Source organism: Sorghum bicolor, chromosome 1 (assembly GCF_000003195.3).
Source record: "Sorghum bicolor cultivar BTx623 chromosome 1, Sorghum_bicolor_NCBIv3, whole genome shotgun sequence".
In the NCBI taxonomy this organism is placed as follows: domain Eukaryota; kingdom Viridiplantae; phylum Streptophyta; class Magnoliopsida; order Poales; family Poaceae; genus Sorghum; species Sorghum bicolor.
In genome coordinates this window covers 5,772,717-5,798,604 of record NC_012870.2, presented here as the reverse complement: position 1 = coordinate 5,798,604, position 25,888 = coordinate 5,772,717, and the positions used below count along the sequence as shown (strand labels likewise).

The window sequence follows — 25,888 nt, the reverse complement described above, 5'->3', positions numbered from 1 at the left end:
CCGCGAATGCGCCCCACTGCAGCGGGGCCACGCCCACCGCCGCGCACGCCTGTTTGTGCGCCGCCAGGTACTCGCCCACCGCCGCGCACGCCTGTTTGTGCGCCGCCAGGTACTCGCCCGCCGCCGTCGCCGCCGTCGCGTTGCTGCTGCCGCCCTGCTGCTGTGCCTTGGTGACCGGCGCGGCGCAGAGCGCGAGGAGGAAGCACGCCGTGGCCATGGCCGTGGGGAGGAGAAGGTGGTGGCGGGGGAGGGAGCGTTGCGGCGAAGGACGAGGACAGCGCGATGCGAAGAGTTGCGGGCTCGCGGCGTGAGCGAACGCCGAAACTCACGGAAGTATACTAGGTGGGCCTACTTTTATGAATTTAGAGCAACTCCAAGTGTTTGCCAAAAGCACTTGGCAAATTTGAATTTTTGGCAAAATCAGAAAAAACCTTCTCCAACAAGTTGGCAAAAGGACTTGGCAAATTTGTGGAGTTGGCAAAAACCATCGTTCCAGGCGCATATTTGCGCGCTACTCGGCGCTTGGCATCGCGCGTTTCGGTTCTCCCGGCCTCTCCTCCCGCGCGCGCGAAACCTTCCCCGCGCGGCCCCGCGTGTTTTGCCGCGCGCGCCAATACATCGATCGTCCTATACATCGCGGCGTCCTCCAATCATCTCGACGCCTCTGATCATCTCGACGCCGCCGGGCCTTGTATCTGAAACTCGACGCCTCCAATCATCGCAGCCATCAGGAGCCGGCACCTCCATCCCGATCCGCACGCTGGAAGGAGACGGATCGAGGAGGGGCGTGGATCGACGAGGACTGCTGGTGTAGGTGAGGAACTCCATCTTCCTTTGTGATCGATTTGGAGATGTTTCATAATCTGCGTTCTTGCATAGTAGATCAATGTATCCTTCTGTCAATTGGTTCCATAGATCAATCTGTAAATTAACTTATATGTTCATCAATTATTAGATCGATTTGTATGCTAGGGTTTGGGTCGATTTTCCATCTGTACAGCAAGCATATGTTCAGCAATCCATGTACCGTATTTGCTATTCAATATGTACGCTTGGGTATATTCCATCTGTACAGCAAGAGTTTGATTATGCTTTTTTTTATAGCAATTGCAATGGAAGGGGGGGAATTTTTGACTGACATCCTTTGCAACGGAGTTCACAATGAAGTTGATGGTGATCTTGCTGGTCTCGACGATTTCGAGATTCCGATGACCCAAGAAACACAGTATGAAGATGTGGAAGAGGTCCAGGCTACTCGCAGCTCAAATAAATCCAAGAGGTCCAAGAACTTTTTTTTAAGGAAGATGAAGTTATATGCGATGGATGGCTGTACGTTAGCAAGGATCCAATTCACGGTGCCAATCAAACTCGTGCATCATTTTGGAAGAAAGTTCATGCTTATTTTCTGAAGAACAAGAAGACTGATGCTGTGAGGACACAAAGTTCCATTATGCACAGGTGGCTTACAATTCAGCTGCAAGTGAACAAGTATTGTTCATGCGTAGAGGCTATTGAACGTAGGAATCAGAGTGGCATGACTATCGAAAACAAGCCTCGAAGATGTACACCGCACTAGACAAAGAAAAGAAGTCATTCACGCTTATCCATTGTTATGACATACTGAAGAAGGAGGACAAGTGGGCAGCTAGGAGGGTGCACCTTGCCAATCTGGAGAAACAACAAAAGAATAAAGAGAAGAACAGCAAGAAGCGCAACAAAACATCGAGCCCAAGAGGTGAGGAATCACCCATCCAAGAAGTAGCAATAGATGTAGATGATGAGCCGGCGGAACCTATCAAGAAGGCAGTCGGGATCAAGAAGACAAAGCAAAATCTTAGGCGAGGGGACAAAAAAATAGATCGACTATTCCACAGTATATCATGATTACATATATTTTTAAACAACAGGACAAAAAACCTAAAGTACTCATTGCATATATTTTTAAATTCGGTAGCTATATAAATCAGGGTGATTGTTCCAGAGGTGCTCAATGAGATCGTCTTTGAGTTGGCCATGTGCTTCGGGGTCTCTGATCCTTTGGTGCGCCTCAATAAATTCCTGTAGTGTACGAGATGGCTGGCCATGTCCGGGCTCCACATTTTCCTCTTCCTCATCGAAACGCTCGTCAGGATCCACATGCCCTTCGTCTTCAATTATCATGTTGTGCATGATAATACAAGCCTTCATGATCAATGTTAGAGTCTCTATGTCCCACATACGAGCCGGTCCACGAACAATGGCGAACCTTGCTTGAAGAACACCAAAAGCTCTCTCCACTGCCTTCCTTGCTGCTTCTTGTGCCTTCGCAAAATATTTCTCCTTGTTCCCCGCTGGACGATTGATGGTTTTCACTAATGTAGCCCACGATGGGTATATTCCATCTGCAAGATAATACCCCATCGTATATTCATGCCCATTAACTGTATAATTAACCTGTGGAGCTGTGCCTTCCGCCAAGTTTGCAAACAAAGGGGACCGGTGAAGGACATTGATGTCATTGTGCGAGCCAGGCATCCCGAAGAAGGCATGCCAGATCCAAAGATCGTCTGAAGCAACTGCCTCTAGGATGATAGTGGGTTTGTCCACATGCCCCTTGTACTGACCTTGTATACTGTATGGACAGTTCTTCCATGCCCAATGCATACAGTCGATGCATCCTAACATTCCAGGAAAACCTTTCTTCTCACCCAATGCTAGTAGGCGTGCCGTGTCTTTCTCTTTGGGGTACCTCAGATATTCATCTTCAAAAATGTCAACCACTGCAGCAACAAACTTGCGAAGGCTCTCCAATGCAGTACTTTCGCCAATGCGAATGTACTCATCTGTAGCATCAGCTGGAACTCCATATGTCAGCATTCGCATTGCGGCAGTGACCTTTTGAAAGCAACTCAGACCGAGTATATGGGCTGCATTTCTTTTCTGGACGAAGTAGTCATCGTGCGCTTCAACTTCGTTCATTATTCGTAGAAAAAGATTCTTCGACATCCGGAACCTAAAGTAATAGATTAAAAAATTCAGCAACAAACAAAATGACTAAACAAATATTATGAACTCATGTAGCTTCGACGGAATATATCAGGGCCGAACGTTGCATTGTCCGCTAAATAATCTTGGTACATCCGGTCATGGCCGCCTTCTCTATCGCGATAAATAACTCGATGACCTGGGACGGAGCCACCAGGCTTTCTTTCGTCGTCGTTGCAAAGATTACTCACAATTTGAGCAACCGAGGACAGCAGAAGGTCATCGTCATCCGATGATGATTCATCTAGCTCTCTCCGAGCACGAGATCTCTTCCTAGGCTGGGTTTCTGATCGTGCAAGATAGAGTCAGGAAGCTTTCTAGTCATGGAGGGGCGGTAGCAGAGGTACGAATGGATGGAGGGAGATGATGTACCTGCTGGTGCTGGATCATCGTCACGGCGGCGCTCCATCGTGACCTGCTGCGCATGCGCGGAGGACGGGAAGGAGGGAGCGATGCTTCCCAGCCGCACGGAAGGGAGATCGCGCGACCTAGGGAACGAGTCGCGCGGCCGATAGCGACGCCCTGAGTCGCGCGGATGAGAAGCCAGCCCAAATTTTTTTGACAGGTGGGCCACCAAATTAGAATTTGCCAAGCCCAAGTAGCTACTGTTGGAGAAGGTCTATTTTTTCACTAGGCAAATGTGTTTTTGAGTTGGCAAAACTAGAGATTTGCCAAGTGATATTTGCCAAACACTTGGAGTTGCTCTTACCAAGTTAGAATAGAAAACTCTTGGAGAGAACACTTTTTTTCACTTGCCAAATCAATTAGCAACTTGCTAAAACTTAAGATTTGGCAAGTCAATTTTACCAAACTCTTGGAGATGGGCGTGGTCTTTCGTATTCTCCAGGTTTCGGGTTTTTTTTAATTATTATTTCTGTCACAGGAGGATTATGGGTCGTTATAATATTTGTATCGGTAAACCTTTTAGAATTTGACAAGAATAATAGAAAATTTTAGATTCAGCGGTTTATCTAATGATAATAATTACTCCCTCTATTACACAGTATCTATCGTTTTGGCTTTAAAAAACAACTTTGACAATATATATATATTAAAAAATATTAATATTTATGGTACATAATTAGTATTATTAAAATATTTAAATCTAGTTTTTAATAAATTTATGTGGAGATATAAATGTTGCATGTATTTGCTACAAATTGAGTTAAACTTTTGATATGGAAACCAAAAGCGAGAGATAATTTAGGACAGAGGAAGTGTGTACTATAAATATTAGTGTTCTCTGGTATATATTAGTGGAAGTTAAAAGAATTTGACTCCTCAGAAAACGAAAAAGACTTGTTTGTTTGGGCTTATCAGTCAAATCTCCTGGCTATTCAGCAGTATTTTTCTCTCATAATAAATCAGCCAACAGTACCTTTGGAATGTTCAAAACTATTACTCTTCCAAGACCTCCTTTGGAATGCAGGATTCTCAAAACACAGGACATGATTAGAGTTACAAGAAACTTACATTGCTATAGTAATCTAAAATGGAATAAAAGTTCTCATGTAGTCTTAAGTTTCTATAAGGTTCAACCTCATGTTGGTTTTTCTTTAAACTTTTTTTTGTGTTTAGAGGAAAACCAACATGAGGTTGATCTCACAGAAACTTTCCTTATGCAATCCTAAAGAATTTCATATTGTTGAATCTTTTTTCCCCAAAGAGGCGCACACAAAACCTTTCTATAGAATTCAACTGCTCTAAAATTCCAATGTTTTTTCTTTGTTTCAAAGGAGGCCTAATAGTAAATAGGTAGTTTATCGCTCTGCTCGTAGCTAGAATTAGTCAGCTAATTAGTCCCAACTAGCCACCAACTTATACGGCCTTGTTTACATCCATTTTTTTATTTTGACACTGTAGCACTTTCGTTTCTATTTTATAAACATTGTCCAATTATAAAGTAACTAGTTTGAAAAGATTTATCTCGTGATTTACAGACAAACTGTGTAATGAGTTTTTGTTTTCATCTATATTTAATGTTTCATGCATGTGCCGTAAGATTTGATGTGATGAGAAATATTGAAAAGTTTTTAGTTTTTAGATTAACTAAACAAGGCATAACTTATCACCTCATCGTATCTCTGCTAGCTGTTTAGCAAAGAAAACTAATCAACAAGATTCGTCACTCTTTTCAATGGAGAAAACCCAACGGAGGTCACTATCTTGTTAATTGTCCAACTGCCTGCCTGCCTGCCAAATCAACGAAGGCAATAGACATTGACAAACTCATGAGAGCCCCGCATCTACGGTGGTTGTGGCGACAGTGGATGCCGGAAAACCATGTTTCGTCACTGATTTTCCTTGCAATGAAGTATAGATCGCTTCCTTTTCGATGCCTCCATCACCATCCTCATCGGCAATGGAAAGGCAGAGACTACTGGCATCACATTTGGCTTAATGGAGAAGCACCAAGGAACCTCACACCCTACATCTTCGAACTTGCCAGAAGAAAAAACAGAACAATGAAACTGGAAATTGCAAACGACAACTGGATTAGAGCCTTAAGGGAAAGATAACCTCAGTAATACAAGTCAAAGAATTAATCTCCCTCTGGATATGGTTGCAGAACATCTGCCTACAACCGGAGATGGATGGTGTCGCACCAAATCTCAACTTACAGGGCTACACGGAACTAACAACCACTATTAAAAAAAATTTAGCGAGACGTTTTGGAATAATTTTTGAAGGGAGGCAGCACTTTTAGCTGCTTCGGTTAATATCTAGATTATGTTATTTTTTTTATTAACCGTCTTCTGAAACCCATTAACCGACAAGAGGCCCGCCACCAAAAATACCTCCATTTTTAGAGGCGGACCTCTTACAAAGGCCCGCCTCGGTTAATAGTGGTCGAGCCCAGTTACTATCAACGAAGCCTATATGAGCTTAGTTTCTGGAAGTCTATATGAGCCCAGTTTCTGTCTCTGAGTACATATACGAAGGAAAACCCTAACCCACTCACCTTCCCTACCTCTCCCAGCCGCACTCAGCGCTCCCTCCCTACCACTCCTCCTTCCCTCCGTATTCACCCACACATCTCTAGAGCAGAGCGACGCCTCCCCTCCTGTCTCCAGCGCACGGCCATGGTGGTTCTCATGCGCGCGGGGGGCACGCCATCAGCGGGCGAACCACGGTAGCCTTGCGCGTGAGGGCCCTCCAACGGCAAGCGAAGCACGGCAGGGTGCTTAGGGCTCAACGGCGATGGCGCAACGGCGTCCCTTTGCGGTGGTGGCGCCCCTCCCTCACCGTCCACGGATCCGACGACGTTCCCTCTCCTTCCTCCCTCTCCTCCGACGGTGGGGCGTGCAAGGTGTCTAGATCCGACGGCGAGGAGCAAAGGGAGCTCACAAAGGCAGAGCACCTCCAACATTGGCGTATCCGGCGAGGAGGACACCGGATCTGGCGAGGAGGAGCCACATTCGACGGGGAGGGCTCGTGTGGCCGCGGCGGCGTTGTGCAGGGGTGGCGGCGGTGCCGTGAAGTCCAGATCCAAGCCCAGTCTGGATTCAAGTTTTTAATTTTTTTTATTTTCATTAACCGGGACAGGCAACTAATCTCGAGCTGGACGGGTTGCCGGCCTCTGTAAACCCTTTTTGCATGCCTTATAATAAGTTTTATGCAGTAGTGATTATTTGCAGGGTGTACATACACAATAAATGCAAAATCTTTGCTTGGATCCTCATGTAATAAAATCATCCCAACGAATAATCTCACACTTCGTGGATGGTCACATGAAGAGAGTTGTGCACTTGGCAATGGATCACCGAAGACTGGTTCCCACCTGTCTTGCCTGCCCCTTTGTGCAGGAGGTCTGGAGCCAAATCGCCTTCGGACGACGTAAAACAACAAGGAAGTTTCACCACGGTTGCAAATTGGTGGGAGCACGCCCTGTGATCAATATCTATAACTATCTATAAAGAGAGAAAATTTCAGTCTGCCTAAAAGTTTTCTGCCCACCGTATCCGCTTCCGTCTAGAATCCTAGCTGGTAAGTTGTGGAGTAGAAAAAAAAGAATATAAGTTTTTTTTATGATTTCCAATGTAAAATCTCTTATACATATTAGAGCACATTAAGAATAAAAAAAGTATAGGGTCTAACTACAAAATCTGTCCGCCAATCTATGCTGCTACATCCGCAATCGGCCCGGCTGGAAGAGAAAAAAATAAAAGTTTTTCTAAGGTTCTCAATGTAAAATCTCTTTTAAAATTAATAAATATACAGTAATTCATAGATAAATCTAAAAATTACAAAATAAATTTTGTTCAGCTCCACATTGAAAGCCCTAGTTTGGGTTTGGATAATTGATGAAACCCTAGTAGTAACCTCTATGCTAAGTGTGTAGACTTAATGAGGTTGGTACATGCCAAGTGATGGAGCAAGTGATGATCATAGTGATGATGGTGATGACCACAAGACGATCAAGTGCTCAACTTGGAAAAGAAGAAAGAGAAAAACAAAACCCTATGGAGATCAGGGCAAAGGTACTGCTTAGAGTTTTGGTTTTGGTGATCAAGACACCATAGAGGGTGTGATCACATTTAGGATAAATAGCCGTACTATAAAGAGGGGAATTCTTTGGCTAAGCGGTTATCAAGTGCCACTAGGTGTCATTGTTCATGTGCATGCATTTAGAACCTAGTGAGCTAACTTAACTCCTTCGAAGAAAATGATTGTGAAAATGCTAACACACGTGCACAATTGTTGGTACACACTTTGTGGTGTTGGCACACTTTGAGAAGGAGGTGGAGTTTGAAGGGTAGAGAGAGGTTGGGTTCCTCTCTCCCTCCCGCCGAGCTTGCGAGGCGGGATTCGGCGCTTTTCGAGAAAATGAAGTGCATGTTTTCTATTGCGCCGGTGGGAAATTTGGAGAAGTCGCGGAAGTGTTTTTCGCTGAGAAAACACTCACCGGACGCTGGCTCAGAGGCACCGGACGCTGTGTCTGAGCGTCCGGTGTGCAGGCTGCCTGACTCGGTTTGGGTTAGGCACCGGACGATGGGCACCGGACGCAGCTTGGAGCGTCCGGTGGTGTGCGTCCGGTGTGAGGAGGTTTTGCAAACCTCTCTGCGCATGAGTCCGGTGTGCACCGGACCGTCCGGTGCTCACTTGCTCAGCGTCCGGTGCACTGCAGGTGACCGTTAGTTTCTGACACGAGCGTGACACGTGGCTTACGTTGGAGCACCGGACGCTGGTGTTGAGCGTCCGGTGCCCCTTTAAGAGCGTCCGGTGACCCCGTTTTTCGCCCAGTGAAAGAGCCAACTGCTCTATTTGCTTGAGGGGCTATAAATACGTGTTTGGCCGGCTTGGGGCTCACTCTCTTGGCATTCTTGACTACTAGACATCCTTATGAGCCTAAGCAAACACCTCCCACTCATCTCCTTCATAGATTAAACTTCTTTGTGAGATTGGGAGTGATTCCAAGTGCATTTGCTTGAGTGATTGCATCTAGTGGCACTTGGGGATCGACTTGGCTGCGGTTTTCTTGTTACTCTTGGTGGTTGCCGCCACCTAGACGGCTTGGAGCAGCGGAGGAGGATTGGCACGAGTTGGTGATTGTTCGTGGCCATCTCCCGGTGATTGTGAGGGGTCTTGTACCTTCCCCGGTGGAGAGCCGAAAGGTAACTCTAGTGGATTGCTCGTGTCATTGAGTTACCTCACTTGTGGGTAGGTTCTTGTGGTGTCCTAGTGAGGACGAGGTTCGTGCTACACCTCTTAGCCACCGAACCACCAAGTGTTGGTCGACACAACGGGGACGTAGCGTGCCGGCAAGCACGTGAACCTCGGGAGAAAAATCGGTGTCTCAATTGTGTTTGATTGGCATTCTCCCGGTGCTTGATTGTTTATATTGGTGATTGGTTCATCCCCTACACGGCGGTATAAATATCTCATCCTATCCTTTACTTAACGCAAACTAGTGTAGTTAGTTTAGTTGCTTACTTTGCCTTGTGTAGCTTAGTTCTCTAGTGTATCTTGTAGAGACTTAGTTCTTGTGTGCATAGTGATCATAGCAACTAGAATTGTTGGGTAGGTGGCTTGCAAACTCCCCTTTAGAGCTAGAGCAAAAAGCTTCGCTTTGTTATTTACTAACTCCTTGCTCTAGTGAGTTTGTAGAATTTTTAAATAGGCTATTCACCCCCCCTCTAGCCATATTAGGACATTTCAAGTGGTATTCAGATCCATGTAGTAAACAAAAATATCACAAATTTTAGTATATTTGTTTTTGCCGGAGATGCTTGTCTATACTTTTTAGTGTAAAATTATAATTATAATTATCTTACTCTAATTATTATGAAAATTTTATGATAGCCTACTTAATGTGATGTTTGATTTGTGGTAAAAGTTTTAGCACAATTTCTGTATATCTCACTGATTTATTAATTTACCTAAAATTATGCTTGAGGATGCTACCACTACCTGATGTGTTGTTATGTCATATGAACACTTTATAAGTCTATGTGTTCATAATCTATATACATTTAACTGATATATCATATTTCATAGGAATCCTAATCTAAATAAAAAAAATAAAGCTAGCAACAAACTTCTCATGTTATAATACTAAGGTATATTAAGAGGTAATATTAAAGTAAGATAATGTTTGACTAATTTCTATTTTTATTATTAAATAAATATGTCTCCAAGCTACATATTATTTTAAATATTAACTATCTAATACCATAGATGTTATGGTTATCAATAAAATAAATTATGGATTTTAAATTTTATAAAAATAAATATAAATAAATATGTAACATTATGTCATAACTTTCTATGGCATTTGATGTTTTCTCCCGTTGCAACGCACAGTAAAAATCAATCTCAAGATTTACATAGACTTCGGCTTACCAATAACAAATGTATTGTTAGCTTCTTGTCTTTTCACGAACAATGCACAAATTGATAGAAACTTATACAATCTATATAAAATCAAAATCAAATCTAGAAATTATAATTCAAATGTTTATTAGGCTCCTTTCAACCAGAGAGTATAAGGTGCCATTGCGCGTGAAATAAAAGTCCTAAAAAGTCTAAGAGCATGTATATAAACTATATATGGACAATTTGTATATAAACTATATATGGACAATCTGCTTTAAAGTCATTTTTAAAAGCTTAAAAATTTTCAAATTTAATACAAAGGATAAAACACAAATAAATATAACAAAGTGCTCATTTTCTACAAACGTCTATTTACTCCCGTAGCAACGCACGGGCATATTTTGCTAGTAATACATAAAGAGCACAAGCGAGCCTTCAACACCTAACCATCTATACCATGTGGAACCTTTGGAAAAAAATGTAACTACATGTTCTTCGACAACAATCATTCCACGGCCCTCTAAGTCGCTAGCCAGATCAAAGAAAACTTAGACTTATATAGAAGGGCACACCTGTTCGCTCGTCTCTGTACATAAAACTCTTTCCCCTTAAGACATTATAGGATTCCTAGCACACATTTATGTGCTATATACAACTTTCCATCCTAGATTATAGTCTCCACTTTGCATTACACATTTATGTGTTTGATTAGCTGCCTTCATATTCTAATACAATAGTGATAAGAATTGTTATTTTCTTTTATCCCACTACTATAGGCATTTACAATTAGTCTTCTCCTTTTTTCATCCAATTCATTGCATCACAATTACTCTATCTACTCTGGTGTTTAAATATTCATATTCAAATAGAAACTCATATAGATATTTTCTTATTTTTATTAGCTCATGATAGACTTTAGTTACTAACTATTTTGTATATTTTTTTATCCCCACTCATATTATTCACTATGCATTGTAACTCAGGTGTGCTCGACATTTGAAAGCCAAAGGTTTAAAAATAAAAATTGCTAAAGATTTGAGAAACCAAACGTGAGAAGTTGACTAATTGTTGTAGCCAACTAAATATTAGTCAAAATCATGAACATGTTCTTATTTAGTTAAAACATTTAATTCAGCTAAGTATCAGCATTAATATATTAACCAATTATTAACAGTAAGACATTTATGTAGTACTCCTATATACTAATAGATGCAATTAAAAACTTACAGTCAAATCAAAGTGCACATGATTCTGGGTGAGTATAAAAAAACCAGCAGATAGAACAGGGCCATGTGATGGAACTTTAGGTCTTGTTTAGTTGTGAATTTTTTTTTGAATTTTGCTACTGTATCACTTTCGTTTTTATTTGACAAACATTGTCTAATCATAGAGTAACTCTTAAAACATTTGTCTCCCGATTTACAGGCAAACTATACAATTAGTTTTTATTTTCATATATATTTAATGCTTAATGCATGTGCTGTAAGATTTGATGTGACAAATGATCTTGAAAAGTTTTTGGTGGGAACTAAAGAAGTCCTTAGGCAGAGATACCTTATGAATTGTCTAATCGTGTGGAAATAGACCGTGGGGCAATTCTCGCCGACGTTAACATGCATACACAGTACTATTACTGTACGGAGCTAGCTATTACTGTACCTATCTACGCCTTCACAGTACTAGCGTGCCAGATTACTACGTGTCTTCTTCAATGAGAGAATGTTTTGGGGAAGAGATATACAGGAAACATGCTTAAGTAATGGCGTGCCAGGTGCCAGCCATGAATGGTTCTGCTAGCCGGCCTAAAATAATTCTTTGATCAGACAAACTGTGCACAACTGCACACGAACGTGTAATCTGAACTGCAAGCACCGGCCCATCTGATCGGATTCTGGCACATTTCCTATGATCCTAATAACTTCTCACAGTGACAAACCATGCATGACAGATCAGAGAAAAGTTCTAAGACCTGCAAAACAGTCTATAAATACTCCTACAACCGAATAGTAAGATCCACCAGTATGTCTGCAAAGTTTCTTTAAGACCGGCGCCCGGCGGGGCCTGGCCGGCTGGCCCAACTCCCCTGCATGAGAAAGGGACTGAAGCATGGAGCAAAGAGGAAGAAGAAGCTAGGCCTTGTTTAGTTCGTGAAAAATTTTGGATTTTGCTATTGTAACAATTTCATTTTTATTTTACAAATATTGTCTAATCATGAACTAACTAGGCTTAAAAATTTGTCTTATAAATTACAAAAAAATATGTAATTAGTTATTTTTTATTTATATATAATGCTCTATGTATGTGCCGTAAGATTTGATATAACGGAGAATCTTAAAAAAAATTGCCAACTAAACAAGGTCTTAATCTTCCACGCATTTTTTTAATGGCATATGCAATCTCCTGGTACGGAGTACTTGGCTACTTGCCTTTTGGTTTGGAGCTCAATGTGATTACCAGCTTTGCCTCAAGGTGGCCCTGCAGGCTCTAGCAAAAGACCAAAAGAGCTTGCATGGGTTGTAGCTGCTGGCCACTTTGCCATCATTCCTAGGCCTTGTTTAGGCCTTGTTTAGTTCTCAAAATTTTTCAAGATTCTCCGTCACATCGAATCTTGCGGCACATGCATGAAACATTAAATATAGAGAAAAACAAAAACTAATTATGCAGTTTATCTGTAAATCGCGAGACAAATATTTTGATCCTAGTTAGTCTATGATTGGATAATATTTGCCACAAACAAACGAAAGTGCTACAGTAGCGAAATCCAAAATTTTTCTAAAACTAAACAAGGCCAGTTCCCAGAAAATTTTGCAAAATTTTTCACATTCTCCGTCACATCAAATCTTTAAACGCATGCATGAAGTATTAAATATAGACGAAAATAAAAACTAATTGCACAGTTTGGTCGAAATCGACGAAACAAATCTTTTGAGCCTAGTTAGTACATAATTGGACAATATTTGTCAAATACAAACGAAAATGCTACAGTGTCGATTTTGCAAAATTATTCGGAACTAAACAAGGCCAATCAAAGTTGGGTGCGGGTAACAGGACGAAGGAGGAGGATCCCCATGCATCGAATCTGTGATCCTCTGCGGCCAATTTTTGTTTGGCAACGCAGTTTGTAAGGGCCCGTTTGGCATAGGCTAAAAAGGCTTAAGCTTCTATGACAAAGTTACCATCACGCTCTTGTTAAGACTATAGTAGTGTGAACCGGATAAAGTCATTTTAAGCAAAATGGACTAGCTAGGTGTTGAAGCCGGTGAAGCTAGTGTTTTAGGGCTTCAATTTGGCTCATGCTACAGTAGCCTCAGTAAAAAAAGTGGTGAAGTTGAAGCTGAGGCCTTGTTTAGTTCGCAAAAATTTTGAAGATTCCCCGTCATATCGAATCTTTGGTCGCATACATAGAGCATTAAATATAGATGAAAATAAAAACTAATTGTACAGGTTACCTGTAATTTGTTAGATGAATCTTTTGAACCTAGTTACTCCATGATTGGACAATGTTTGTCAAATAAAAACGAAAGTGCTACAGTATTTTTTGCGAACTAAACAAGGCCTGAGTAAAGATCTGTCAAAGAAGTCCTAAAAGATTTATCTCATTATGCCCTGTTTAGTTGATGTTGTTAAACTATAACTCTCATCACATCGATTGTTTGGACACATGCATGAAATACTAAATATATATTATTTATAAAACTAAAAACACAGCTAAAGAATAATTTGTGAAACGAATCATTTGAGCCAAATTAGTTCATAATTGGACACTAATTTTTAAATAAAATAAAAATGCTACAGTATATGTTAAACTTTAACACCGTCGACCAAACAACCCTAAGAAATCCCAATGACATCCACCGCACCTTCCCCCACAAGTAGTGAATACTGGTCTTGGTGCTGATGAGTAAAAATAGGGGGAAGTGAATACTGATAATGTTTTTGCACGATGTCATGTGTGAAACAAGAAAAATTATGAATGTATCTACTGTTTGAACTAATGATGTTTTGTGGAAATCTTAGTGAGCTTCTTATAGAATAAATTTGGAATGACAAGAAAATTCTTATGAGACAAACTTTTGTTCATTAGTTTAGAGGATAGTTGTACCCTTGTACCTATTCTTGTGCCTAACATTTTTGAGGATAGTATACAAAACAAAGAGAACCATGTGGCCAAGAATGAAGCCTCCTCAAGAATATTTTCAGACTCACCAACTAATAATGTGCAAGGTTAGTATATTTGTAATGAGTTATAATTTTCATGCACACATTTAGTGGAATATTTAGTATATAATCAAAATGTTTTATATTTTTCATAAAATGATTGTTATGTTGTTCCATATGATAATGAAAGAGTGTTGTAAGAGTGGTGTGATTATTCATATGTCACAAAAAGCGAATGTAGACACTTCTACTGACAATTAGTTTTTGTTTAAATTGCTATTGAAAATGATGAACTAGATCTATTGTTTTCTTTACTTTGGGTTATATTGACCTTTGCCACCATGGCCATGGAAACCGCCACTGCAAGGTAGCTCGCAGTTGCTGAGTTGCACGACCTTGGCAAACGCCGCCACTGAATTGCCCTTGCACAAGTCACCACCGCCCTTGAAAGCTGCCGCCACTAAGGGAGAGTCGGTGCTCAATGCACCTCCACCCATAGTCACGCTAAAAGAGGGAGAAACAACACCGCCTAGGAGGGAGACAGAGGGATGGTCTCGACATATTTGGCTCGAGGTGTGGCTAGGATTTTTCACCACTTGTACTTGAGGCAGGATTTTACCGTTAGTTTGTGACTTGAGCAACAATGAAAACCAAGTCAATTTTTAGCATGGTTTAAGCCACCAACGGCCAACGGGTGACAAAAACGATTTTTTGTTCACTAGTTCTATTACAAACCAGCGGTTCATATTCTTATAGAACCAGTGGTGAAAATACCATTGGGAAAAAAACATTTCTAAAGTAGAGCGGCATCATGACATAAAAATTGCAATAAAGGGCATCATAACTTTTTTAAAAAAATAAAGGATTTTATTATGTCACAATCCTTACATTGAGTTCATAGAAAAATCTTGAGTCCACTTCAGATGCCTCTACATAAAGCACACGAACTAAGAAACAAAGAAAGGACGTGGCACTCTAACATCTATCAATCCTAAGACTAGATTGCTACCCATATGTCTTGGAGAGAAAATATGACAATTTGTGCCAATTGTTGCAATACCATTGCAAGCAAAGCCTGCGATGAAAGCTTCTAGAGGATAACCATGTGTGGGGCCAATGGATAACCAAATGCAGTGTCTGCAAATAAAAATAAGTATGTGTGGAGCCAATGGATAACCAAATGTAGTGTCTGCAAAGAAAAATAATCATTTATGCATAACTAAAGGGAACTCCCAAATATTTGCGGAAAACTATTAGGTTGGGAAGTGTTTCATGTAACATGTATGTAGCCCCAAATGGTACTAGCAAACCATCATTCAAAGAAGAGGTGGTTAACTGTCTTATTTTTATGGCAAAAGCAACACTTTTCACTGCTCTACCAATTGTGTTTGGCTAAATTATCTTTCGATAGAATCACTCCGCTACAATGATATCATAGAAAAAAAAAATTATCTTCAGTGGAACTTTAAACTTCTAAATAATTTTGTTTAAGTTGGGAACTTCTAGGTGATTCAAAGCCGAATAATGTGATCTCACTGAGAATTAGCCCTTTGAGTCCATAATCTAGCGAAATACATTGTACTTCTGATATTAGCAATGCAGGGAAGAAGTTTATTCTAATTACTAATCTCTTTTTTTATTAAGAAAATAAAAAATCATGTCTTTGTGAAATGTTTACAGGTGATGTACTAAAAGACCTCAGCTGTAGTATCTTGCTTGTGCGGGTTGTGCCTAGGGATGTTGTATAAGCAAGGATATCCTCAAGGATGTAGTATCTTGTTTACTCAAAAATCTCACTTGGGAACCATATTTCATTATACTGTATAAATGATCTAAAACGGAGAAAATTATGTTTCACCTTCATAAGACTATGCCCAAAAATACGAGTCTCCATTTTTAAATAAACCTGAGATAAATTAACACAAGGTTCCAACTGATAAATGTATAAATAAATATTGAAAATACACTGAAGTATCATTATCTTTCAACTTAGGCATGGTTTAATTTCCAAAAATTTCAAGATTCTTCGTCACATCGAATCTCTGGACATATACATGAAGCACTAAATATAGTTGGAAAAAAATTAATTACACAGTTTATATATATTTACAAGACGAATCTTTTAACTCTTTCATGATTGGATAAAAATTGTTAAATACAAACGAAAATGTGCTGCACCAAAACAGTTGCTCATCCTGTTGATCGACGCGTATTTCTTTCTGGTCCACACACTGCACTTGACCACTGTAGATCATTCAAATGGGAAAAAACCGATTTTAATCCATCCAGGCATAGAGCATGGACACATCCGGTCGAACGCGCCAGGCCCCCACGCCTTTCCCCTTTCAATCCCTCGCATTCACGCCGCTACAATGTCAATGCGATGCAATACACTGTTTGCTGTAGCAGCATTTGGTGTCATCTATATATATATATACACACGCACCATGCGTCCCAGTTAATAGACATGCCATGCCAGTATGCCACCAAAGGTTTCCTTCTTCTGCATGTGTTGCATAAAGTCTGCCCAGCCTACACTGTATGCTCCGACCATCGCGATTAATTATTTATACACATAAACTCATGGACAATAAATCAATAATCCACTTAGCAAAAATATACTCAGGATTATTTCCAATTTGAGAAACGTGACCTCAGGGATTCCTGGACAAACTTGAGGAACCCTCGCATTGCATGGTCGTAGTTGATCTGCACCAGTGGACAGGAACAAAAGCTCCGAACTGTACGTTGCGTGTTGTTATATATGGAAGTAAAGGTGATAGATGTCAAACGATCCAATGTCGTGTTTGTATATAGGAGTACACAGGAAACGGGTGGTGGTATACATCAAGTGACCTTTATTTATACCTACCACTAGCCCCTCCCCACTCTCCCCACTCTAGCCTTGCACTTTTGCAATGAGATATCAACGTCAAGGAATAGTTATATTTATAAAGTATTAAGTATAAATTATTTATAAAATTAAAAATATAATTAAGACTAATTTATGAGAAAAATTTTTAAACCTAATTAGTCCATAATTAATGATAGATTAATTCATGATTGATACCGTAAGAATCTACTAATGATAAATTAATGAAGCTTAATAAATTCATCTTGTGGATTATTGACGAAATCTAAAATTTAGTTTTTTATTAGTATTGAAACACCACGTACGATATTCGATGTGACTCCTATCAAACACTCTAAAAAGGTTGTTTAGTTCTCTAGTTTTGCAAAAAAAAAAAGATTTTTTGTCGCATCAAATCTTGCGACACATACATAAAGCAATAAATATAGATTAAAAATAACTAATTGCATAGTTTATCTATAATTTATGAGACGAATTTTTTAAGTTTAATTAATCTATGATTAAATAAAAATTATTAGATACAAATAAAAGTATTATAATAGCCATTTTATAAAAATTTTCTACAACTAAATGGGGCTAAGGGGGTGTTTGGAACTGCTCTACGAACTCTGCTCCATAAACTCCGTTATGGAGCAGATCCACAAAAAATTGGAGTTCGTGGAGTACCTCTTTAGGTGCTCTCACAACTTCACCTTTTTTTTCTCGAACTGAGTGCGTGGAGCTGAAACTGTTTGGCTAAAAAACGTAGAGCTGACCTGAAAAACGTGAAGAGTCCCAAACACCCCCTAAATGTACACTTTAGTCTCGTCTCTCACACTCTCTCTACAGTCTAGCAAGCTGTATCCATCAATCACCCTCAGACGTCGTCCCCTCTTCTTCCCTTGCTGCGAAGAGAGTGAAGGCGAGGAGCGTGGTGCTGGCTGGTGCGGTAGTAGTAGTGAACAGCAGACCGGCAGTGGTATGATTTCATACGTCTGAGACAGGGATTTTCACCCTTAAGAATTAAAAACTTTTCAATATTTTTTCGTGACATTAAATCTTACGATATAGATATAAAACATAAAATATAAATAAAACTAAAAACTAATTACACAGTTTATTTTGAACCATGAGATGAATATTATGAGTCTAATTAATTTATAATTAAATAATAATTACCAAATAAAAATAAAAGTACTACGATAGTTTAAAAAAATTCAGAAATAAACGGTCGTAGTCTACTCTTGTGAAGTGACAAGCTGTACAGTACTCCCCTGACCCCGTGTCTCACCTACAGTGTAGTAGACCGAGAGAGATCGTCCGATGACAGTACAAGAAAAGCAGATGCCGGGGCATACAGATATATACACACGCACGCAGCGAGCCAGTGCTTTGCCGGACGTATTTCTCTCGGCCACCTGCGCGTACTGTATATATTCGAGGGCAGAAGAATTTTCTGGTACACAGGCCGGCCTGGGTATTATTACATTTTGAAATTACTCGCGTTTGGTGTACTACTACTACGTATACATGCGCCGAGCACGCAAAGCGTCGGTGATGTCGACACCCTGTCCTTGGTAAGTTGATGATAGAAGCAAATGTGGCCGAGCACCAAATGTGGGCAATTGTTAATGTACTTTGTTTACTGTAGAGAAAATACGTCGTTTGGCTTTACTGGCTTATTCTGCATATATCTAAGCAATTTCTAAAATGTACAATCAATCTTTTTGTCTCTTTTGCCGTGTCTTCTAACATCTGATTTTACGGAATATTTTAGCAATAAAACCAGAAAACCCTCGTCATACTACTCGCCAACCTTCATCCAATTGGTGACGGCATCCCTACCACCTTGCCTACCGACCAACCATTGTTATATCGGCCTCCCGTCCACGGGCTTATCTGCTACATACTTTCTCTATCTCAAATTTAATTAATTCATAGAGTTGTTTTGAGTCAAATTATTTTATATTTAACTAAATTTATGGAAAGGAGCATCAATATATGTGGCATCAAATTAGTATCCCTAGCTACATGATGAGATGTATTTTCATAACGTGTTTATTTAATGTCATAAATATTTCTACAATTTTCTATAAAACTGCTCAAATTTTAAAAAAATTGACTTGTGATGATTCTTGGAAATGATTTGTTTTCAGACAGAGGGAGTAGCTCATTTTAATTTTAAGGTACTAGTTGTGCCATTAGCGCAGGTCTTTGAATCCATCTGAGCTATTTCTAACACCTAACTATTAGCTCCTAAGGACCTAAGAACAGTTAGAATGTAAAATCAAAATAAATCGAAATAAGTGCTGCCAATGCATCGACGGAGCCAGGTTATTACATCAGGGTATTCCATATGAATAAAATTATACAATGTAATAATATGCAACAATCCTGATCATAAGTCTATAGTTAGGACAAGGATTTGGTGTGGACGTGGAAGCTATTATGTTTGTCTTTGGTTTTTTTTCTTTCACAGTGTAAGGCATCTATGCTAATATTTAGCGTGTATATTTGTTTGGTTTTTCAAGAATCATAGGTATTTCAATGAATACCTAGGAATACCCCTCCCACTGCCCCTGCGCCACGGATAAACTAAGTTCGGTCATTGCTATATCCAACAGAACCCAGCCTTGTCCGGTTGTTCCCCTATTTCATTAGAGTTGGTTGAGGGGCTTTAGATGGAGAGGGTCATATTCCCCAACCACGTCACCCAACCCATACAGATCCACCTCCACCCACGCTGCCGCTAGCACATAGTCCACTCCAGTCTACAAGGGATCTTGATCTTACGAGGGTATTGTTTAGTTCCGAAAAAATTTCGGATTTCGCTACTGTAGTATTTTCGTTTTTATTTGATAAATATTGTCCAATCATAAACTAACTAGAATTAAAAGATTCATCTCGTGATTTACAGACAAACTGTGTAATTAGTTTTATTTCGTCTATATTTAATGCTTCATGCATGTGCTACAAAATTCGATGTGATGGAGAATCTTGAAAACTTTTTGAATTTCGAGGTGAACTAAACAAGGCCGAGGTTCAAACATCAACGGAGTGGGAATCTGTCTCAATGACAATAGAGTTCTTCTATGAAGCATAAGGTTAGCTTTTGGTACGTTTTCATGGTTCCACTCGTCCGTTTGATTTTACGTGAAAAATCTTTCAGCTTGGTTATTTTTATTGCTTATATTTCTATGCGCTCGTTTGGCATGTCTTCTCTCTCCGCTGCTAATATAGATCCGTTTTTTTTTTGGAAAAAACTTCTGACTCCCCTTGTGTATGTAAAAAAAAAAGAAAAACAATTTATCGTTTCTGGTACAGTTTCTTCGGCTTTTTCCTATAAAAACTGCTGTATAGAATTTGATTTTCATGCACACTAGAACCGCTCTAACAACGTGCGTTAAACAAACCGGCCCCTACCTACATGCCACGTGGCAACTGCGGTATCAAGCACCACGGATAGTACAGTAATTACCTCTCCGACCAGCATTGCTCCCCCCCCCCCCCCCACCCCCCCCTTTTTTCCTCTTCCTTCCTGCGTGTGGGTCAAATGCGAGCGAGACACAACGCAAGCTCATTCCTTTTGCACGCTTTAAAGCTATCCCCACACAACATTATCGTCCCCCTCGTCGATCACTCTTCTTCCTCCGCGCCCCTCCATCCGCACCGCACACGCGCACAAGCGACCAGAGCTTAGCTCAGCTTAGCTTACACTGTCGCCCCCCTCCTCGCACGGAGGCGAACACACACAAACCGAAGCCCTCCCAACCCCCCTTCAAACGCGCAGAGAGCCATGGAGAGTGGCGGCATCATTGCGGCATGTACTCGCCAATGATTGATCTCTCATCGTCTCTTCTTCCAACCACCTCCGCGTCCTCGTCCTCGACCTCGCCTCCCTCCCTTGCCTGCGCGGCTGCCCGCCTTGTCTCCCCAAAATGACCAGCAACAGCAGCCAGAACATCAGCAGCTGCAGCACCGGCGGAAGCGACGCCGCGGTCGGGAGCAGCTGGCTCGGCTTCTCGCTGTCGCCTCACATGGCGGCGACCATGGACGGCGGCGCGGCCGACGGCTCCAGAGGCGTTCCGGGGCAGCAGCCCCACGGAGGCCTCTGCTACCCTCCGGTCGTCTGCTCCTCGCCCGCGCCCTTCGGCTACGCTCTCGGCGGCGGCGGCCAAGATTGTCCCGCCAATGGTGGCGGGGGTTTCTACCCCGGGCTCTCCTCTATGCCGCTCAACTCCGACGGCTCCCTGTGCATCGTGGAGGCCCTCCATAGGAGCGAGCAAGAACGTCACGGTAATAAGCTACCTTCTCAACAAATCATCCAATGGCATTGTTTCTATAAGTCGTCATGTAGATCTTCCGTCCACTAGCTCGGTCGTACTTGCTACAGTCGCGTTCTTGGTTTTGGTTGGTTCGGAAGCTAGTACGTACGCTTGTTTTTCTTATGTTGCTTGGACGGCTCTGACAAGTTCTTGTCTCGTGTTCGATCAGGTGTGATGGTGTCCCCAAAGCTGGAGGATTTCTTGGGGGCGAGCACCGCGATGGCGCTGAGCTTGGACAGCTCCAGCTTCTACTACGGCGGCGGTCACGGCCACCACGCGCACGGTGACGGTCACGGCCATGACCAAGGCGGCTACCTACAGCCGCTGCAGTGCGCCGTGATCCCCAGTTCCGGTGGGCACGACGTGTACGGCGGACACAGTCATCTGGTGGACCAGCAGTCCGCCGTGGCAATGGCGGAGAGCTGGTTCTCAGCCCGCGGCGGCGGCTACGACGTCAACGGCGGCGGCGCGGGCGACATCGTGCCGCTGCAGGGCCACACGCACCCGCTGGCCCTTTCCATGAGCTCCGGGACGGGGTCGCAGTCCAGCAGCATCACCATGCAAGTCGGCGCCCACGCCGACGCCGTCACCGAGTACGTCGCCACGGACGGGAGCAAGAAGCGCGGCGGCGGCGGCGGCAACGCCGGGCAGAAGCAGGCCGTCGTCCACCGCAAGTCCATCGACACATTCGGGCAGCGCACGTCCAAGTACCGCGGCGTCACCAGGTATCCCCAGTCTCCCCCATTCCCGACCGTCCGTACGCCGTCGCTGTCGCACCCGCGCGCACCGTCCGGCGCCCGTCGCCCCACACGAGTACGTCGCTCACTGTCCGCGTGGTTTCCACCGTGTAAAAGCAGGCATAGGTGGACGGGGAGGTATGAGGCGCACCTCTGGGACAACAGCTGCAGGAAGGAAGGCCAGGCCCGGAAAGGCCGGCAAGGTACGCGCCACTGCCGCCATGGCAGCCTAGCTACGCCTTTCATCTCCGTCACCTACTAGGAGTAAAACTGCCTGTGTTAGAGACTGATGAACTGCACTCCCGTGTGTTCCTGCTGAACCTTCACGGCTTCACCCATGGTTAACTTCTGGGGCGACGTACTACGGCCACTGCCTCCCTGCAGTTTATCTCGGTAAGTACGTGCATTCCGTAGTTAATTACTGCTCACTGGGATCAGTAATCCTGTGTGTGTGTGTAGGCAGGTCACATGTTTCAGGTGTCTTTGTGAACTGAGGTTTTGTCTCATTGTGTTTTCTGGTTGGCTTAGGCGGGTATGACATGGAGGAGAAGGCCGCGAGGGCGTATGACCTGGCCGCGCTCAAGTACTGGGGCAAATCCACGCACGTAAATTTCCCGGTAATAAACTGAATACGCAACAATAATCTGATGAAATATGGTGTCTTCACAATGTGTGCTGATTGATGTTCTTGTTGTTTCCACCGTTTGACGCGGTTTCAGGTCGAGGACTACAGGGAAGAGCTGGAGGAGATGGAGAACATGACCAGGCAGGAGTACGTCGCTCACCTGAGAAGGTATTAATCCTCTGATCTGATGCTTGCTTGCTCAGGATGTTTGTTTTGGTCGAACCAGTTGTGATGCATCGCCATTTGTTGCAGGAAAAGCAGCGGCTTCTCGCGCGGCGCTTCCATCTACCGGGGAGTGACCAGGTTTGTGCACGTCCATTCATCACGTCTGGATCAATGCGAACTAAACGGCCTATTTGCTCGTTGTATGTACTACTAGTAGAAGGTTACTGAAACGAACGCGTATTTACCGCAGGCATCACCAGCACGGGCGGTGGCAGGCGCGCATCGGCCGCGTCTCGGGCAACAAGGACCTCTACCTGGGAACATTCAGTACGTGTTGAAGTTCTTTCACCTTCTTGTCATCACGCTTCATGTCGTTATCAGTGTTGGCTCATCCATCCATCCGTCTAGAGAAGCCTGCAATTACAAACTCAACTCCTATCCATCACGGCATCATGATCACCAGTGCCACTGCTCGCTGCCGGGCTATCCGTTGCCGCCGCAGAGGTGTGTCACGGTTTAAGGACGCAGGGTGTCCAGTCACAATGATCGAAAACCGAGCGAGCGAGGATGGTCCTGCTCTCTGCGATGCCCTGGCCCCCTCCTCCCCCAAAGAATGTTTTGCCCTATGCGTGCGTGCTTTTGGCTCTCTCGCTCGCGCATGCATCTCCTCGCCGGCCCCAGTGGTCTCGGCTCTCGCGGATGCATCCGGCCTCCTTTTCCTAAGGCTGGCGCCGCCGCAGTCGGGGGGGGGGGGGGGGGGGGGGGGCGCTGCTTTGCGTTCGCACGCTCGATCGCGTCGCTTTCGCGCTTTGGCCCGTTTGACCGATGCTGGCCCGGCCAAAAGCGCATTTCCGATGGCTGTCAACTCGTGGCGCCGTGTTGTTGGTGTTTAAGCGGGTGTTAAGGTGGATCCGTTTTTGTGCAGCCAATCAGGAGGAGGCGGCGGAGGCGTACGACGTGGCGGCCATCAAGTTCCGGGGCCTCAGCGCCGTCACCAACTTCGACATCACGCGGTACGACGTCGAGAAGATCATGGAGAGTAACACGCTGCTCCCGGGCGACCAGGTCCGGCGCAAGATGGATGGCCAGGCCGCCTCCGCGGTCTCGGAGGCCGACGCCGTAGCCAGCGCCACCGCGGCGCTGGTGCAGGCCGGCGGCCGCTGCGTGGCGGACACCTGGAAGATCCAGGCAGCGGCGCTGCCAGCAGTCGCGCGGGGCGGCGGCGGCGGCCATGAGCAGCAGCAGCAGCACCAGGACCTGCTGTCGAGCGAGGCGTTCTCGCTGCTGCACGACATCCTGTCCGTGGACGCTGCTGGGACGGGGAGCGGCAGTGCCAACGCGCACATGTCGAACTCGTCTTCGCTGGCTCCCAGCGTGAGCAACTCCCGGGAGCAGAGCCCGGACCGGGGCAGCGGCGGCCTCGCCATGTTCTTCGCCAAGCCCGCGGCCGCGGTGCCCAGGCTGGCCTGCCCGCTGCCGCTGGGATCCTGGGTCTCGCCGTCGGCCGTGTCCTCCGCCAGGCCCGGCGTGTCCATCGCGCACCTGCCGATGTTCGCCGCGTGGACCGACGCATGAAGAAAACATCCATGGCTTTAGAAGGGTACGGTGGAGGTGGATAGGCAAAAACTGTGGTTCTTTTGGTTTGCTTAGCGCATGCTTATTAGCCGGGTAACGTTTAGTTGCGTAGTGGAGCGGTAGTCTAATCTAATCAAGCATATGTCAGGAACTAGAATTAGCCATGCGTGGCTGTGCTTGGCCTCTTGCGATTCCTCCATTTGTGTTGGAGGTTTCTTTTTGTAATGTTGGGGCTAGCAGCAGCATGGTTCCGCTCCTATAGGCAACACTAATTTGGAGTAGGATATGGTTAGTGTTGATCTCCTAACCTCAACTACGAAGATATGCCAAGTAAGACAAGTTTAAACTTCTGCTCAATCCATCAGTGTGCTTGAATTCACTCGCATGAGATAGCAGTGCTAGGATCGTGCTAGCAAAACAGTGCTTCTACCTCTCTATAGTCTATAACGTCTCCGGCGGCGACGGCTTTTGGTCAGTTTCATACGGTGTTCGTGCTACTCGGCTAGAATGCTAGATACACTGGGGTGCTCGCGGGAAGAGATGACCGATCGCACTGTTCCCGACTTCCCGTGCTTGCAGCGTGCCCCCCTCAGTCCATGTCGTATGGCAACACCTGGACGACAGAGGAGAGCGGGCGGCGCCATGGCCCACCGTCCTTTTCCGCTGTCTCGGTGACGCAGCGCGTGTTGCCGGGAAATCAGCGAGCGCGGCCGGCGTCGCACCGCCCTGAAAGGCGGGATCCGCTCCGCCGCCTCGTCCCTACTCCCGGTCCCGGGGCCCGGAACGCCCCGCGTACGCGTTCCGTCCGGTCATGTCACAGCGGGCGCGCGGCGCGCAAGGCCAGACCCCCGCCAAACACGCGGACGCGGACTAGCTCACAGCGACGCGCAGTCGGCGCGCTGGTGGTGGTGGGTGGGGGGGGGGGGGGGGCATGGCGGCATCCCGCGCTGCCCCCTGCGCCGGCGGCACCGCGGCCGCCGGATGTCTCCTGTAGCCCTGTGTTTTTCCGTCTCCTTCCCCGGCTCCACGCAGGCACGCACAAACCGCCGGCGCAGCGCGGGGCCCCTTACGGAGTTTTCGTGCCCGTGCGCCGCACGCGACGGGCACAATAGGCCCATACTGGCTCAGCCAATTTCGTGGAGGGCCTGCTAGGCTTGATTGCCAGAAAAGGCTAACCACGAGGCCCAGTCAGAGGCCCGGCCCGTGTGGCATTTATTGGTGCCGGGCAATTTTATGTTCAGTTCTGACTTGGGTCATTGTGTGGGTGTCGTGGCTACGCGCAAATACGGCGTACTCTACCATCGTATGTATTGCTGGACTGGGCTGCCACCTGCCAAGCCATTTTTATAGGGAATCCTTTAGATCGTGCAGCGAAATATATTTATACTGGTTTGTACAGTTGCCCGCTGTCAACTGCGCGTCATTTAAAATGTTTACAGTTGCAAGTTATTGCGTTCGCTCAGGCTACCCGTGCGTTTTTACTGTCCTGCGTGCCAGCCTGCGTGCTGTTATTTCCTTTTACAAAGGCCTGCGTGCTGTCGGTTGCGTAAATACAATACAATCCACGCGCCATGATATTTGTAGCACGTACGAGTACATACTACGTCATCAG

At 44.4% G+C, this 25,888-nt stretch overlaps 2 protein-coding genes and 1 long non-coding RNA gene across 3 annotated transcripts; 2 read left to right on the top strand and 1 right to left on the bottom strand.

The window, feature by feature from the left end:
* On the top strand, positions 575-1,988 carry LOC110431954. The gene is made up of 2 exons (XR_002449418.1): positions 575-814; positions 1,105-1,988. It is a non-coding gene; the product is annotated as an uncharacterized LOC110431954 (long non-coding RNA).
* On the bottom strand, positions 2,126-3,433 carry LOC110434934. Its single transcript, XM_021459991.1, has 4 exons — positions 3,397-3,433; positions 3,118-3,310; positions 2,246-2,992; positions 2,126-2,147 (listed from the first exon to the last, which is right to left on the bottom strand). Exons 1-4 carry the CDS (start codon positions 3,431-3,433, stop codon positions 2,126-2,128), a joined length of 999 nt encoding a protein of 332 aa, XP_021315666.1.
* Positions 20,449-24,633, top strand: LOC8083962 (AP2-like ethylene-responsive transcription factor ANT). Its single transcript, XM_021463698.1, has 9 exons — positions 20,449-21,145; positions 21,344-21,899; positions 22,032-22,114; positions 22,296-22,304; positions 22,440-22,528; positions 22,631-22,704; positions 22,789-22,839; positions 22,952-23,028; positions 23,627-24,633. Exons 1-9 carry the CDS (start codon positions 20,788-20,790, stop codon positions 24,274-24,276), a joined length of 1,947 nt encoding a protein of 648 aa, XP_021319373.1. The 5' UTR covers positions 20,449-20,787; the 3' UTR covers positions 24,277-24,633.